The sequence below is a fragment of the Tachypleus tridentatus genome, chromosome 2, assembly GCF_004210375.1.
Source record: "Tachypleus tridentatus isolate NWPU-2018 chromosome 2, ASM421037v1, whole genome shotgun sequence".
NCBI classification, from domain to species: domain Eukaryota; kingdom Metazoa; phylum Arthropoda; class Merostomata; order Xiphosura; family Limulidae; genus Tachypleus; species Tachypleus tridentatus.
Window position 1 is genome coordinate 92,460,978 of NC_134826.1, and position 18,857 is coordinate 92,479,834.

General features: G+C 29.2%; 1 protein-coding gene across 7 annotated transcripts in view; it reads right to left on the reverse strand.

Annotated features, from left to right (window-relative positions):
* Window positions 1-18,857, reverse strand: part of Vps51 (vacuolar protein sorting 51) — an 87,706-nt gene that overhangs the window by 16,533 nt on the left and 52,316 nt on the right. For all 7 annotated transcript variants that reach the window (XM_076489456.1, XM_076489454.1, XM_076489457.1 and 4 more), the window contains exons 13-16: window positions 15,857-15,979; window positions 15,597-15,704; window positions 7,124-7,216; window positions 3,137-3,184 (exon numbers count right to left, since the gene is read on the reverse strand). In XM_076489456.1, the coding sequence (XP_076345571.1) occupies window positions 3,137-3,184; window positions 7,124-7,216; window positions 15,597-15,704; window positions 15,857-15,979 (372 nt within the window). The remainder of the gene's footprint in view (window positions 1-3,136; window positions 3,185-7,123; window positions 7,217-15,596; window positions 15,705-15,856; window positions 15,980-18,857) is intronic.

Genomic DNA, 18,857 nt, shown 5'->3' on the forward strand with positions numbered 1-18,857 from the left:
AATACAAAAATATATTCTCAAGATGGCTAGTATGGGTATTAAAACTTTAATTAAAATAAAGTACATAACAACGTTTTGACCTTTTAAGATCATCTTCAGGTTAACAAAGAGAGGTTGGAACTGACCACTGCTAGGCACTTCTTAGGAACGAGAGTGTAAATGGGTACGGGATTGTAGGGAGCATTGCAGTTAGATGTTAAGTTATTAAATAGTATAGGTATAAAGATGTTCCTTTATATTGGATCAGTTTTGGTATGAGTTGTTAAATAAGTATGGCTTCTTTGATTTTGCATTTGTTTTCCTACCTTGTATCTGGGTGTTTTCTATTGTTATGTTGTGTTTCTTTGACTTGCAGTGTTAAAAAATGTGTGAAGGTGTTTTTTTGTGTTCTTTAAATCTGGTTTCCATTTTTTCTGCTTAGTTCTCCAACATACATGTCATGGCAGCTGTTGCATTGAATTTTATAAATAATGTTTGTGTTGTGTTTGTCAGTGTAGTTTTTACACAGTAAGGAGTTTAGTTTTGCACCTGGTTTTTGAATAAATTTGGTGTTTATTGTAATGTTGTGTTTTGTTTAAGTTTTTTACAAATATCGGTTATTTCATCGCTGATGTCGGGAACATATAGTATGATGCAACAGTGTAAAGTTTTGTAGTTTGTTGTTTCTTGGAATTTATTATTGATTGTTTGTTGTTGATCTAGGTGTGTGTATGTGTAATTCAAATTTTGATGATTTATAAGTTTTAATTTCTTAATTTTAAAGAGAAGAATTTAAATAATTTCTCAATCTTCACTTCTCTGTATCAGTAATACTTTTTCACTAGAAATTTCCCATACCAAATCTCATTTCTACTTTTATATGGCCTTCTGAATTTGACATAAATTACATACTTGAAGTAAAGTATACATATTTCTAAGACATATTATTAATTTATCACCTCTATTATTTTCACTTTATTAAGACAAGATTAAAAAAACCAAACTCAGATATCACACCCTCCTATCAAATCCTACTGTTAAAAAAATCATACTATAACAGAACTCTTGATTATATGATACTGGAAAAACTTTTTAATTACACGATATACAGTCCCCAATTTTGCAAAATTTTTATCATGTGTGCGAGTGTGTATTAGGGGTCACAATTTTTCCATTTTGCTTCCATTTCCTATCATGGAGAATTTTATTTTTCTCCATTCTCAGGGTGCAGATATAATATCATGAATACATTACATATGTATCTAATTGTGTTTCTTATAGCAAAGCCAAATAGAGCTATCTGCTGAGCCCACCGAGGGGCGTGTATCTAATGCACTGGTGCCATCTATACAAATATAATAGTACTGTTTGTTGCATGTCTTTGCAGGGTGTAATTGGATCTTCACCAAAATTGGTATGAAGGTTCATTAGGTCCAAGGGAAAATACACACAAAATTTCAATTTAGCATTTTGTTGTTTTTATGAGTGTTTTTTAAGCACTACTTTACTCCTCTTGATGGATCTTTACCAAATTTGACATGAAAGTTTGTTAGGTCCATGACAAGATACATGCAAACTTATGGTTTCAAATTTTGTGTTTTGTTGTTTTTATAGGTGTTTTCTTTTTAATATATAAAGGAAAGAAGATAACCTTTCATTAATCATGAATTTACATAAATTCCATCCAGGGTATGGGTACCCCAGCTAGTATTAATAATTCTCTCTGATATTTGTTACTGAATATTTACAACTAGTAGAAGAAGAAAATTTTAATTTGCTGATTTCTGTATAAAGGCTAGCTTATTCTGATGAAAAGTTTTCAATCATTTGGCCAATAGTTTTATAGTTGCTAGCCCTGATAGCAACTATAAAAGTTGTAACAGAATTATTTTAATCCAATTAGAACTTAGTCAGAGAATCAGTTAAATTACAAAAGTTTTAAGAAATTTGTTTGTTGTTTGTTCATATTTTGTGTTCTAAGTTGCATATTTGAATTAAAAATGAAAATATGTTTACACACTGCAAACAACTACCATAAAATGGGGTTATGTTTTGATGAAACATTAGTGATAGAGTGCAAGATCCCACATACAAGCACTAAATTTCTTGTTTTTACCCAGGCTTTTTAATTTATTGTTATAAAAGTAACTAGAATGTGAGAATTTGAAAATTATTAGGTTAGATATATAGAAAAAAATACTTAAGTGAGAAAAAATTAGATAAAACATTTCTCTGCAAAGCATGTACAAGCTGCTTATGCTTTATATAATTTGATACTCTGTTTATTGCAACTTAAGCTGTTTTTTTCAGCTAATCTATTGTTTTATTATGATAATTTAGTTTGATGCATGGCTAAAAGAGTAATAAAATAAAATTTAATGAAAGCATTTGTGCAAAGGTCTAAAGCTGTTATGATAAATACCTCTACCTGACTGTTACAATCTGCAGTCATTCTAGAAAAAACAAATGAAGCTTTATTTTATTTCATGCTTTTCAACTTTCACTACTCATGATTTTGCTAAACTTTTGTTCAGGAACAGAAAATACAATAAAGTATTATTGCATTTTGTGAAAAAAATTTTGATAATAATTCAGAAGTTCCTACACATTATGTAAATGAAATATGAATATTATAAGATAAAAAAAGATATATTTATATTCTAAGTATGAAAACTTTTTACACTTACGACTAGTCACACTGACTTGTTAAATTCACAGACAAGTCTCCAGTAGAGTTACTTTAGTGAAAAATCTGAATTTCTTTTTACAAAAGAATTTCACATTTAATAAAATCTTGATAACTTTTACAAAGATACACAGAGTATATTTAGAATTATAGTTTGTTTGTTTTCTTATTGTGCACAAAGCTACACAAAGGGCTATCTGTACTCTGCCCACCATGGTATCAAAGTATAAGTCTCAAATATACACTGTGCCACTGGAGGACTAGAATTATAAAGAACATTAAGTCTTCTCTTAATGGATCCTGTGTGCACAGGACTGAGCTTATAAGAAATACATATATCATGAACTCACTACTAAGGTGAAAAACATATTAAAAATACACATACTGAAAAATTATAAACTAATTTAAAATAGTTTCTTTTATTTGACAATGTAATACTAAAAGAAAATGGTAATTTATATAAAGGAATACCTGGGAGATATTCAATCCCTGTACACGAACAAAATGATTTAACAGTTTCTGAAAATAAGAAAACATTAGAAACTGTATTATATTAGAGTACAATAAAACAAAATTACTCCATGCTAAAAAACAAACAAAGTTATCCAAAGCTTTCGGAATTCAATTTCTTAACTTTGGAATATAGTATCATCTTGTTAGAGTTGTGACATAACAAGAAATAAACTCTCCAAGAAACTTCTTTCTTACAGTTACAATGATCTCAACAAAATTAATTCAAGCTTTTGTCTCTAAGCTGGTAATAAACAGATTTAAAAAAAGAAAAACATTTCACTTTAATCTACAACCATTAATTTGAAAACAAAACAAAATATGGGTATGGAAATAATTTTAACTCTACCAATATGTCTTAATTTGTGTTTATTCCCATTTTTATGAATGTATTAATAAGTTTGGAATCAAATTGTAGATTATAATTCAAAATTTAGTATTTTACTTTAGTTAATTTCTTTATTTAAAAGTAGATATAAAAAAATACACCTAAATATCAACTTTTGTGTGGTACATGGTATGTTGAGTGCAGCATTGGTACAAATCAGATACTCAAATTAATGATATTCACAAGCCATAATGTAAAACAAAAACCTCCTATTTTTTCTGGGGGCTTGTCTAGGATAAACTGAAATATATAACAAATTATATAGTAATTTATGATTTTGGGGTATTTCAAGTGTATATATACCTAAAAAAATTATTTCATTTCATATCCTCCACATACAAAATTTACTATGGCTTAGCAACCTACAACAAGGAGCAAATGAGTACAAAAGTTGTAACTATAACAGATAATTGTTTATCTTGCTTGTTTATTTACTGTTTTATATTTCAAGAGAAATAACTTGAACTTATTTGTAAATAGTAATAATGCATATATATATATATGTATTATATTTAATAATTGAAATGTAACTATCTTATAAAACACTAGTCCACTAAAAAATAGCTAAGACAGGTCACTTTGTAAAGACCAGTCTTATATTCTTGCATATGGTAACATGAACACACGTGCTGCATCAGTGCAACTTCTGTAAGGTTAAGTAGACAGAGCAGAAAGGTCAATATAATAAAAATAATAAATATTAATATTATATATATATATATATATATTTGTATAAATAGATGTATAATGTTATGAGATTTAACTATTCAGACTAAGTATTTGTGTTTTTGTGCAATAATTTGCAGCCATTCTTAAACAAAATAAGAGTACTTCATATTTAAGTCATAATTTTTATGGTAGTTATGAGGTTGGTAAAATTGGCCAAAGTCCATATAGAAATTCTATAGGGAAAATAACAAATAAAATAAAGTGTTTTCTTAAAAAATGCTTGATAATTACATAGAGATTATAAAGATTCCACAAGTAAAATTTGAAGATTTTCTGATGCATGAAATTAAAATCAAAATTACTTTGCATGTTAGTTGTTTTTTGGGATAAGCACAAAACAACACAATGGCTGTCTGTTCTCAACCCACCATGGGTACTGAAACCTGGTTTCTAGAAATGTGAGTACTCAGACATACTGCTGTGCCACTGGGGGGGCTTGCATGTCGGATACTTAATATATGAAAAGAAAAAAGATATGTGAAAAACATTACTTAAGAGATCATAAAACTTGATGAAAACATGTGATATTTTGCTTACCTAAGCTTTGTAATGTTTACTGATAATCTGTAAATTTCTGAAAATAAGCTTACTGAAAGTTATTGTCTGAAAACTATAACAAAATGGCCAGTCTCTGGGACTGAGTCTGTACTGAAAAAGTTAAACTAGTTACTTTAAACTTGGTTTTAAAATTGTAAATTTCTATTTATTCTAGTAAGTTTGCTGAAGTAATTTTCTACAGTACCAGTACTTTGACTTTTCTCTAACATTTTACCAAAAACTGTTATCTTTATGATGCTTCATTTTATGTACTTCAGGAAAACTACTATTACTACCAGAAAAATTTACAAGACAGTGATTTTACTATCTGTGAATTGTGTACACATTTACCTTTGTATTTATTATTTAGTCCTAGATATCATACATAGAAGTAGTAAGAGAAATTTAACTTTCATGTCTAAACACAAAACTCCACACAAAAGTAAGTTACTTACAAAGAGAACAAACAGTTTCCAAATAAAAACAATAAAATTTATTATAATAGAAGCTTAATAACAAAACATCATTATGCATACATGGAGACATGTTTTTTCCTGTCACTTTGATTAACATAAGAACATTTAATTTAGCTAATAACCAAAATCTATACCATTTATAAGCTGAGAAAAACAGATGGATTTAGATTTTATCAAATGAACATATAAATTCCAAATTGTGCAGTAGCTTGAAGAATATTATAAGCTTTTGTATTAATAATCAATTTTTTACTTGGTGTTTATAGTGGCAAGTGTTGAATACAAAGTTAAGAAAAAATTATTTTATTTCAAGTTACAGGTTTAACACTATGGAAGATTATTTTTTAAGAGAGATATGACATTTTGATCACTGGTGTGGTAATTCTAAAGCACACAAATTTCATTTTCTCACCTGGAATGAAAGTTAAACATGTTAAGAAAAATATATAATGAACCACCCCAATGGGAAACATTTAGAAAATCAAGTGTAATAACTATCCAGCCTTTTACATAGAGGAAACAGGATGTAATGGAAAAGTTAGGTTGAAATATGACCAAAACTCTCTTCTTAAGTCCATGAACATAAGAACAAAAACATAGACAGTTTTACTGAACAGCATGTCACCATATTAAAACATGAACATGACATTAACAGACAAATATCAGAGAAGCCTTATTAATAAAATCAAACAATCCCAACAATCAACAAATACTCAGACACATCTCTATATGTCTTTCTTAGATATACACAACTATTTCAGTTTAATTGTGTCATGTTGTTAGAACTTTCTGAGTTTCTCATTGATTTGAGTATCATCGCATTATAATATCTGGTACAGCATACAATATTCTAGATTTTTCTTGGAGTATAAATATGTGTCAAAAAATCCTTTAGTTTTAGATTGCATGATCATGACCTTAGTGATAAAGAATGTATAGCAACAATTTTTAAATAAAAATTATCACAGACTTTATTGTAACAACAGAGTGGAGAAGAATAATCTGTCTTTTCAATTATGTTCTAAAGTAACTAAATCAGCCTCTGTGTATTTTGTCAAAAAAAGAGAAAATTATTTAAAGTTCTGGATACAACTGTGATAATCAATAATCTAATAAACACTGGTTTGTATATTTGTTTTTAATATATTATTTTAAAACAAGTGGACTGTGTTGCTGTTTGCTTATAGTTGAAATTTATTGCTAGTAAGTCATCTACTGTAAAGAATTTGACATTACAAAACCTGAAAGCTTTTTATTGTGAAACAAACACAGCTTTTCTTAACAGAATGTCACAGTACTAAAACATGAATGCAATCAAACAATATCACAATTAACAAATATCCAAGCACATTTCCTTATGTTTCTGATCATTATTCCCCTAGATGTTTCTAATATTATGCATATATATTGCATATTTCATATTTTTTATATTTATTCAGTTTTGTTTTTCTGTTCAGCCATAGATAAATAATCTGCAATTCACATGGATTGATATGCACATGCATTAAATAAGCACTATCAATTTTAATATTTAAAAACATTGTACGACTGTTGAAAGAATTAAATACTAAAATCTTTTTTACTGTTAAACCTTGTGTACTTGAGAATGATAGTACCAGTGATCAAAATGTCATACCTATTCCAAAAATAATTTTCCTTGCTGTAAAGGTTGTAACTTGCAATAAAGTAGCACTTAAGAAGCAGGTAAATTCAAAATGAAAGTATTAGAAAAAAATTAGTTTAAATTAATTTGATCCAAACTACACATCTCTGATTACAAAATAAAGCTGTGTGCATTTAAGCCATCTGAAACCTCACCTGTGCTGTTTCTTTGGTTTCTTGACATAATTCAGACACAGAAGTCACTCTGTGGTGATCATCTGTCGTGAACTGTTCATCTGTAAGTGAAAGCTGTCATAACAGAAAATAGAAAAAAAATAAAATATTACAACACAAGACAGCCAAACTTATACAGGTAAACATGATGACATGTAATGCTTCAGTGAGAATAAAGACTGAAATGTGTTGCAAGAATATCTTAGTACCAAAGTAATTTTGGATATACATAAAACTGCAAAAAGCAACCAAAATCAAATGTTACATTCATAAAACAGTAAGAAGACTTAGTATGAAATTTGTTTGAAGCTCAAATTAAATTTGTTACTAATGAACAAAACTTAAAACATTACTTGAACCATATAAAACAATTAAATTAAAATCTGTTGTTATCAGTAATAAACTAGTTAAAATGTAGTGACATGTAACAGTATTTTTAGATTTTCAGTCATAAGAATTTCCTGATTATTCTTTGTTCAAGAAGCCTCTCATTACTTTTTACAACCATATTTTTCTTCCATTTATTTATTTATTGGCCTATTGTACAGATAATCCACAACAATATTTTAAATGTTTAAAGAATATGTAGTAATATAAATTTACCAGTTTTATATATATATATACACACACACACACACACACACACACACACACACACACACACACACATACATATCACAAATACTGCTTGAGTGTTTATGCAAAGACTGACACAGCTAGTTCAAAAATGTATAAAATCAATAAATTGGAAAAAATTCTTATGTATTTGACCACTGATAAAGAATCAAATTTTTCTGACCTAATCTAAAACCCAACCTTCCCCTCATCAGAAAAAAAAAAAGGTTTCTTCAAATTAAGAGATTTACTTATCAATGAAAAGTGGTAATAAAAATGATATTCATCAAAATATGATGTGGTAACAGATATAAGAGTATATATAACTAAAATATATTTCACACTTCGAGTACATAAGTATAGTTAAAGCTTTAATCCTTTAAAAAGTGGGAATGTTGTAGGTAGCAAAAACAAGTGTATATGCAAAATTAAAATATCTAAGTTTCCTCACATTACCTACAATATATATAAAACTCTGGTTACAAGTAACAAATTAAAACCTCTAACTATTAACAACAGCATATAAAACTTAGATCAATCATTAGCCTACCATATGTAAAACTTTTGATATCATATCACAGACATGCAGCTAGCATTACTAGTTAAATATTTTATTACCAGCAACATATTTTAAATCTTTAACCCTTTCACTGCAGCTGGAATGTATATTTCCCAATGTACTGGAAAACCCACACCCTAACTGCAGTGAATAGGTTAATTTCAAGTTTGTTATTCTATGACTATAGATATACAAAATATGCAGTCTCCTGATTACTACAATAACAAGAGATTCAAGTATTCAGTTAACAAAATGATTAAATCTGATAAATGTTGTTGCAAATAAAATACAGCCAAGACTTTGTGTGATACATAAAAAACAAAACAAACTCTGTATTGACAATGTAGAGATTAAATAAATAAAAACCTCAATTAATTGAACACAATAAAAAGTACATTGATTAAAGAACAAAAAAACTGGGTTAACTGATTAAATGAAAACCAAAAACAAATTAAATCAAAAAAATTTCCTGAGATATATAGGTGTGTGTAGAACCACTATAAATAGAACACTATGAAGTGCCTTTATGTTATTATAAGCAACTAGAAGATAGATGCTACTACAAGTAGTGTCACTTCATTTTTATGATAATGATTTGTATATTGTATATAATTATAAAAGTATAATTATGCAGTTTTTTATATATGTATAATTATTATACACACTACTTCAGACTTAATTAGTCTTGCCTATATTACATGACATATTCAACTGGTTTGATTTGCAGTGACTGTCTAGACCTTTCCTCATGAGTTTCCCAATCAATTCCTAAATTTCATAAGAAGAGCCTTTATTGATGGAGTCCAAACAGCACATTGGTTTTATGAAATTATAAGTGAGTAAGTTACACTGAATTTCTTAATTCTTGGAGATGTGGAGAATAAATTATAGAAGAGAGGATGTTTGGAGAGAAATTCCAATAATTCTCTCACTTGAGGAATTCAAGATGTTTTTAAATGTTGCCTTATAAATTTAAATTAAAAAGATAAATGGATCTAATACTTAATGCCTAAAAGAAAACAAAGCTTAAATGCTGTGAAAATGATAGAATAAAGAAAGTTCAAGCACAGGTATGAAAACTACCACAAATACGAGTCACATAACTATTAACATGGTTCTCTCTCTCTGTTTTGGTGATCATGCTTTTTCTATATAAGCTTCAAAGCTTTATAACATTCTTACTGTTGAGCTGCAATATTTGAAGTCTTCCAGGTCTTTCAAAAAATCTTTTGAATTTCTAGCTCTTTCACCTGGTTTGCAACTAACGTAGAGACTAGTCCACGACAGAGTGGTAATAACTAGAGAAGGGCTGTATATGAAAGTAAATTATTATTATTATGCCATCCCAATATGGTAATACCATACCTAGACTGTGCTATGACACACATCATATACACATTTCACTTTATCTTTCACTATTTATTTTTGCAGGATATTTTTCACTGAATCAAGTGTTGAATCTGTAAGTAGTTATGCAGGTGATAGCAGAGCAAAATACACTTGAGTCAAATGATGGGAAATGAGATATATTTCCACAGCATTTCCAATATCATCAGTAGTAAAACAGAGTCCAGTGAGATTTCCTTTCTCCCCATTAACCTTCAGTATGTCATAGCAACCAGTGATGTAGAGAAGGCGTGTTCAAGAAAGAGCCCTGACTGATATTTTCGAGGGCTCAGATGCTTTGGAACAAACAGAGCTGCAGCACCATAGAAGCTGAACTTATACAACAAGAACTGGACAATGTTTTGTTGTTCCATGAGCTATATAGTGGAAATTAATGTATGATGCATTCATTCATATGTAGGACATAATAATGAAGAAAAGAGGGTTTAATTAATAAAGTATGTGATGCACGAGGCATTGTTTGTTTCAACCATTTATGTATAAACTTCATCATATTCATTTATTTTTTGACACTGTGTTCTTTATACACTATTAGTAAATGTACTGAAGGTTGTATAGTTGATAGCTGCTTTCCTCTCATCATTCACAAATATGAATTGGGTGTTCTGAGAAGTGTATTATGTTATCATAACAATAAAACACTACCATTTGCTATTAAATTTTCATTTTCCATTCTTACATTATCCACTGGCACAAAAAATCATGGCAAAAACTGTCATTTTTCAAAACTAGCAGTAGTGATAGTACTACTCAACAACAATGTTGCCACTGTATTTTTATTTCTGTTGAGACAGCATCATTCTATTGAAGAGACAGAATGCATGGTCAGCTGACTAAGTAAAAATATCAAAAGAAAAATATTTGAACTTCACCAACATCTCTTAGCACTTTACAGTCACATAGTGCATGCATGTTTTGAAAAAGCCAAAGTATCCTCATAACTCACATTCTCTTTACAGGTGACTAACTTTGTGTTTGATTCTATGCATTTGATGATATCCCACAACCTGATGTGATAGCCATAAACTAATCTTCACTAAGATCAAACTTTTTATCAATTTATGATACAATCAAAACCACTATGTAACACAGTTATTTACTACACCATTACATCTGACCCATCTAACCATTAATCTGTAAACCAATATTCATGCATGTACTATAGCAAGCCAAATGATGTCATGTGTGTTAGGTTACTATGCTCCCTTGGCTGCGGGTTTTAAAAACTGTGTAAAACATTAAAGCAAACATAAATAGATAGTATATATCACACTCTACTTTACACCGTAAACTTTTCTGTGTTTTTCCTTGTACTAATTACAGTGTGTATTCAAAAACAGAATGATTCTTTACCTTTACCTGAGGGCCAATCATAATCATAACATTGATCAAAATGATGATGCACTACAGTTATAGAATTTGTAAGGTTTTGTAATAGATAATAAACTGCCATGACAATTACTTCTATTACTTCTTGAAGGGAACATAATTTATTACCCTTTCATACCTTATAAATAATAGAAAACCATTACTCCCATAAAGGAGAAAAGACCCACTTAACCTCAAGTGTTCCAAAAGATTGTAAGGAATTCTATATTTTTGCAATTCGGTAAAATTATGCTGGGATAACTGCTCTAAGTAATATAGATTATGAGAAAGAAAACTCTCAGATTTCATATGATGTATTTATAATTGTGTCAGTTTTACAAGCTTGAAAATTGTTGCATACAAAGTGATGCATTATTATTTACAGTTGAGAATTCATTTATAATAGATAAATCTTCTTTAATTAAAAGTCCAATATTGGAGGATCCAAATGAAATGACTGAATCACTTAATCACTGAATGACTTAATCAAGACATGGTGGTTCTTGTTTTCACAATATATGCAAATTAGTGTTTGGAGGATTTGACAGATGTTTACCACTTCCATTTGATAGTTTCATATGTTTGTAGGTGTAACTATCTTGTACTTTTGCCATTGTAAGTGGCACTACAGCCATCACACGATCCTGGAATGCGTAGGTAATAGGTAGTTTTTGTACCTCATATTTCATTCCATATAGCTTGCTTAAGATGGAATATACATCCTGAAAAATTCAAGGATTAAATTAAATTTGTTAGTTTCATAATATTGTTCATCATTAAATATGCAGATAGCTGAATTCTACAATTCTTGTTATTACTAACTTAAAAAATTAGATTTTCAAACTGTTTGAGCTAAAAATAAACTTCAAATACACAAAAATTTACCAGACTTGCAGCATATTTTCTTTCACTGGTAAGTTGTATCTGTGCTTCAAGAAATTTCAAAATTTCCCCATTTTAATATCAATTATGATAACGGACAAAAAAATAAAAACTATTTTCTTAATTATTTCATTCAAAACAAATGTTAATATAACTTACACCAAAATATATTTTATAATATCAATATTTCAGTTATAATTTTGTTTTAGACGTAATTTGAGGGGACGTGTATAAATTTTCAAATCTTGAAATCATCATTTATCCAAATAACAGATTAAAATAGGGTTAATCATGAAACATTTTTTATTCTTTTTTGTGAACATTTTTCTTTAAATGATTAAATGGAATAACTGATACTCATAATTGAGATTAGTTACAAATGTTAAACTGATAAATAATAAAAAACTTCAGAAGTAAAAAATGATCAGCTTTAATTAATACCTCAGTAAAGGGCTTATGTGTGAACATTATAAATTAGTAAAGGGTTTATGATTAAGAATTATAAACAATCTCCTCTAGCAGCTTAAGAATAAAAAAATCTGCATCTTCCCCTCCACATAATCTACATAAGATGTCCTAGGTCACAGTCCAGTTACTTTAATAGTTTGCAAAAGTGTGATGCTCTGGACGGCTTTCAGAATATAAATAAACACTGTGCATCTAACATATCCCACTTTCAGCACAAAACTGAGGTATATACTATGTAAAAACTACACTGACAAACACCATACCAACATTATTTATAAAATACAATGTGATAACTGCCACGACTTCTATATTGGAGAAACAAGTAGAAAAATGGAAACCAGATTCAAAGAACATAAAAAGTCACCTTCACACGTTTTCGAACACTGCAAGTCAAATAAACACAACATAACCATAGAAAACACTCAAATACTAAATAAAGAAACAAACATAAACAAACGCAAAATTAAAGAAGCATTACTTATACAATAACTTAAACCCAAAATAAACCAATATAAAGGAATGCCTTTATACCTATATTAATATAATAAAATAAATAAAATTATATATTCAAACATCTAACACCACCCTCTACATTCTGACACTCAGTTACACAACCCCTTCCAAACATGTGGTCAGCTTCCGGTCAGTTATCTCTTTCTTTGTGAACCTGACGATGACTGAAGAAGGTCGAAATGTTGTTCGCTCTTCTACGTAAAATATTTTCTCAACCCAAACGAGCCGTTTTTGCATATATATTAGTCTATCGTTTAATCATGCCTTACAACTAACAGACATAAATATTTGATAAAAGTCTGATAAATAATATGAACATATATTTTTCTCTTAAACCTTTCAGCATGGACAGATGTGATTACTATCCACTGGAATAGGAAAGAAAATTTATGCAATAATATTATGGTAATTCTATGTTTTCTCACAAAAACCGGAAGGATTTTGTTCAAGTTCATAAGTATCTTATACACAAAGCTACACAATGAGTTATCTATGCTCTGCCCACCACAAATATTGAAACCTGGTGTCTAGCAGTGTGAGTCAACAGATATACTGCTGTGGCACTGGGGGGCAGTACAAAAAGAATGCTATTATTTTAATCATGTCTTTCTATTAAAAATGTTATTTAGCTATGGTAATTATTTGCACCCAAATTGTGAATAGTTCAAGTGCAAGGTGATTTTCATTTTAAGTACAGGGTGTTCGGAAAGTCACTGTGCAGTTTTGAAAGCAGTGATAACAGCATTCATTCAGTCTATTTCAAGCCAGCAACTGAGAGCGATGTTTAGAAACAAAATAAGAAGGATCCAAGCATGTATTGATGCCAACGGGGGTCACGTTCAACATTGTTTATAATTGTCATTCATATGTACCTCCTGTGTTCTATATTGAAACATGTCTGTTAATAAATATATAGGTGCACAGTGACTTTCTGAACATCCTGTATAAATATATTTTATCTTAATAGTTTTCATATTTCATCTGAATAACCTCTAGAATCTCCTTCATGAATATTAAAAGTTTTTTAAGTTTTTTTTTTCATTTTCTGTACAATATCACTAACTCTAGCTATTATCATCAATGTTCAATGCAATAATTAAAATTATGAAATAGAAAAAGAGTACATACCTTTTAATTTTTTATAGGATATTTTTAAATATCCTCCTTTTGTTAAAATCATAATTTCAGGTTTTTCCTTTTCAGATCTAGTTAACTTTTAATGTTTTATTTTCCTTTCATGTCCTTTACCACTTATTATTCATCTTGACACAACTCAAAATGCTCTTGAAGCATATTACTACATCTTTGTGAGACATGCAACTCTTTGGTAAATTTCTGTTCAGCATGTTATACTGTAAGCCTTAAGAATGGTCACAAAGTATAATACATATTTAAAAAATGTTTAACCATTTTAATTATGCATTTTAAAACATAACTAATACATAATTAACTAAAATATAATAAAAAGATCTAAATACACTCTCAACTGTATCTCTAACTATAATATTTTGAGGTACGAAACAACTGTAAGTGCTATAGTTGACAAGCAACCAACAATACTAGTCAGTTCCATTTACTCTGTGATGATAATTAGGTGCTAATTCCAAAATAACCATTGTTAGATTATAGTTTAAAATGGGCTCTTTCTAGTGAATATATACATAGGTATGTAACATCTGCATTTAAGCTATAAAGTTCAAACACATCTGTTGAAAGTGAGCACGGCACCTGTCAGGGGTTGAAAAAATGTATTACTTGCTCAACTGTATTCATTCAGAGAACTTTGAAATGTCTGATTCAAAAGATTATGTATGTATCTTATTGTCTATACATGCATATACTCAATTACACTTGTATTATTGAAGATATAGAGAGCCAACGTAGAGAATTTTCATGGTTTATTTGTCACATGACAATATACCTCAAGTTTTAAATATTTTTAAAGGTTTAGTTTGAAATGAAGAACATAAACTTAGATAAAAAAAACCTTGAATCATAACATACATTATAATATTAATTTCATTCACAAACATTCATAGTAAAGGTGTTTATTTAAATTTTGAATGTAGCACAGTGACTTGCACAAAAAAGCATTTAAAATGGCACCCACTATGAAAGGGTTAATTAATTTGATCTATATATTTATATCCCAATTCTGGAGTGTAGCCTACACTACAGAGTGGAGGGGTCTCTTGCAAACAAGATGTGACATTTTACTTCCACATTAAAAAAATTTATTGATTTACCTTAGCCTAAATGAATCCCATGAAACAAAAGTATTCAAGACTTAAAATGAAAGACAACACAATAACAATTAAAATCTTAACTTACTTCCACATAATAAGCCACTGAGTTGTAAATGTCTTAGAAAAACATTGGGTAAGCAAACCTTAAAGACTTTTTGAATAGTGTGGTGGTTGGTTACCTCACCTCCTTCAGCTAAACCATATACTTTTGATCTGATATTCTTAGTAAATAGAAATCTGTTTTTTAAAACCAAAGTTAAAAAGCTCTAATTAGCAGCAAATGCTTCTTTAGCAGAAAGCAGAAAATGAGTTAAGAGCGAGACAACTGCTTAGTGGCTTGTAGCTTATTTTAAACAATATTTGATTAAAATACATCTTCAATCTAAATGTGACTCACCAAGAATCCAATTGAAGAAACTTCTAGATCAAAGCAGAGTCGTGATAATAATAGTAGTAAAGAAGGAGGAGGACAAACACCTTTGTCTCCAGCATTTTGGCAGAACTCCTGAAAAGGTAAAACACAAACATGATTTTTTTGAAATTTGAATAAAATTTAATTCTGAATATTTACATAAAATTAACAAACAATATTCTTCAAAACATTAGATATGGTATATCTTTTATTTTTAATTTATATTTCATTACAACAAAACTCACATTTGCTGCAGCGTTAATGTGACAGATAAAGGCCACTATCACTCCTTCACGAACATGATCATGACAGAATGGTTCCAAGAAGTTGGGTTTCGTAGCAAAAGTGTTATCTGGCCGTGTGAAAGCCTGAAAAGAATTATAACAAAATATGGCATTTTTAACTGTATTCGTATATCTGTTAAACACTGACAAATCTTTAAATTTGAAAGAGTTTTATAAACAAAATACCCTGCCATGTATTTAACATTATTTATAAGCTTCACTAAGTTTGTTCAGTTTGCTCTGTCAGTAAAAAAAATTGGCTTTATATGAATCAATGTCAGCTGTAACATAATCAAGTTTCACATCTTTAAACACAACATTGTCAGTTTATTGGAAAGTAACAATATGAAGAATATTTATGAGGTCAGAATCAGGTGAGATAATTTTTAATCATCAAATTGTTATTATTACTTATTAAGGTGGGTACCTCCAGCAGACTGATTAACTAAGTATTGTGCAGCAAATGGGAAAAGCCAAAACACAAAAATGAAAAAAATCCAAGAGAAGGAGAGATTGAACTTGGCTGTAGCTCAAGCTTAATGAAAATGGCAGGGTGGGAGTATGTTGGAATGCATAATGGTGGCATTAACAGCATTTGGTAAAGGCTCAGTGTTCCTTGACAGGCTGTGGAGACCAACACTATGATAAAACAGCAAGTTCCTGAATTTAAAAGAAACCTGTGATGGTGCAGTGATGCAAAATTTATAACTTTAATAATATTAAATTCACATGATAATGGATTTAAACTTACATTTATCTTTAATTTTAATATTAACACTATATGGGACAGTACCTCTTGGTATGGGTATTAAAACTCAATTCTATACTTTTATATTTTACAGAAAGGTCTTTTCCACAGCTTGGATCAATGGATCCAAAGTTCAAGGTAAACTTTTGCTCTGTGTTTGTGTTGAAGAATCCCCCAAAAACCCACCTTCATAGTCAGGGTGCAAAATAAAATAACCCTGACCATGCCTGGAAGAAGTTAGAAGAGAACAAAACAAGGATCATAAGAAACTGAGAATTACACAGAAAAATATCAAAACAGAGTTGAAGGATGAAATGTCTAGGTTAAGCTGGGAAAACTCAGTCTTCATAGTTATCTATGTCTATGAGCACAGGAAGATTATGATCATAGTTTGGCTGGCAGAACATGAGATCACGTGAAGGGTGACTAGAACTACTTTTTCAAACTCTGCAATGACTTTACCAAAATAAATACTTTACAAAGGCTGACAGAAGTACAAAGTTTAAAATGAATGCTTTCATTTGGTTGTGAGCATGTGGGCATAAATAAATAAGTTTTCAAAAGACTCACTGTGATGGATTTACTAAATAATGATATCTCATCAAATACAAAAGATAGGAGGTTCTAATTTTATAATCTATCTTGTCAATATTAATAATTTAAGTTTCTAATTTACTAAAAACAATAGACAATACAATGTGAGAAAACACAGAAGACAATGTACAGTATGACATAAAAATTTAATATTCAACTTTTTTGATATTTAAATTTGAACAGAAAAATACAATAATGTAGCATATTAAAACTGAATTACAAACTACAATTTGATTCCACATTTATGGCCATACATTCATAAAATAATAGTTTAATAAAATTTGGAATGCAAGTCTACAAAACGTGATGACGTGAACATTGATTCCAACCAATACAGAAAGGATTAATTAAATAATGCACCTAGAAGTAAAGAACAGTAACATGTAGAATGTTAACAATGTTTTATAACTACCATAATTTTTCTAGCTTTCTAACTATACTATAAGTGCAATTAAAAATTCAGTTGTCTCCCATAAGAAAAATCTGAACTGGAAGCACAACAGCTTGTTCTCTGTGCAGAAACCAAATATAAAATATGTCATTTCACAGATTAATACAGACAGGTGCACATGGCAAGCAGGTTCTAATTTTCTAGTTTATGGCTCTGTAAGCAAATAAGATTGAAAGCTCTAAATTCTATGCTTTGCATAAGTAATAATTACATTATAATGAGTGAGCTATGTTAAATTACATACTTCTTGGAGAGGTGGTAAATAAATGAGAAATGAGGAAGATTTAAAAACATGTCATATTTGTTATATTAGAAAAGATCAAGGATTTTTTAAAATATTTCCTTATAAAATTAAGAACTTAAAACTTATAAATATTACAATTTGATTTATTAATTATATTTTGATGCAAAGTTTATTCATATAAAGGAGTTTAATTTGAATGAAAATCTAAAAAAGTTGTGATATGTGCAGAAATGGATAACTAGAGGGTTAATCGATTTTTGCTTATATGTTTGGACTGCACAGTAGTCCCCTTCTGAAGAGTGTAAATGATCTTAAAATATGTAATTCTTTGTTTAAGAGTACTTACATTTACATGTATGTTTCATTACCACTTTTCTATACTAAAGAATCATTCTACATTTTTCATTGTTAAAGAATTATTGATATATTTCATGTTAAAGGTTGATTTTTGTAGTATTTTGTTCATTGAAGTAGCTGAAGGTGATGCAGTTATACAGTATTTTAAAAATATGCCCTTATAATTAGTCAATATGTGACACTAATATAGTTGAGAGAAATGATAGTTAAATCTAGAATTTTTGTTTCGTTGTAATGCAAGTAAGTTTACATCTTATCATTCATAACTGATAAGTTTTCTACTAAGTTGTAAAAAATATCATTATGATTGTTTTTCTGCAATTAAACTTTGGACGTATTGAGCTGAAATCTCCAAGTGTGACTACATGCATATTGTGATCAATAACCAAAGGAAATAGGCTAATGTTTTGTTCTTTGTTAGGTGAAATGTATTTGAGAAGTAATAATATTTTTAATCTTGTTTTTACAAAGTTAAATAGGTTCTGTGGACCATTCCTGTTGAAAACAGATTGAGATTTCAAAATTTTATAAGTGCTCATAAAGCAAAAAAGGTTATCAGAGAATTTAT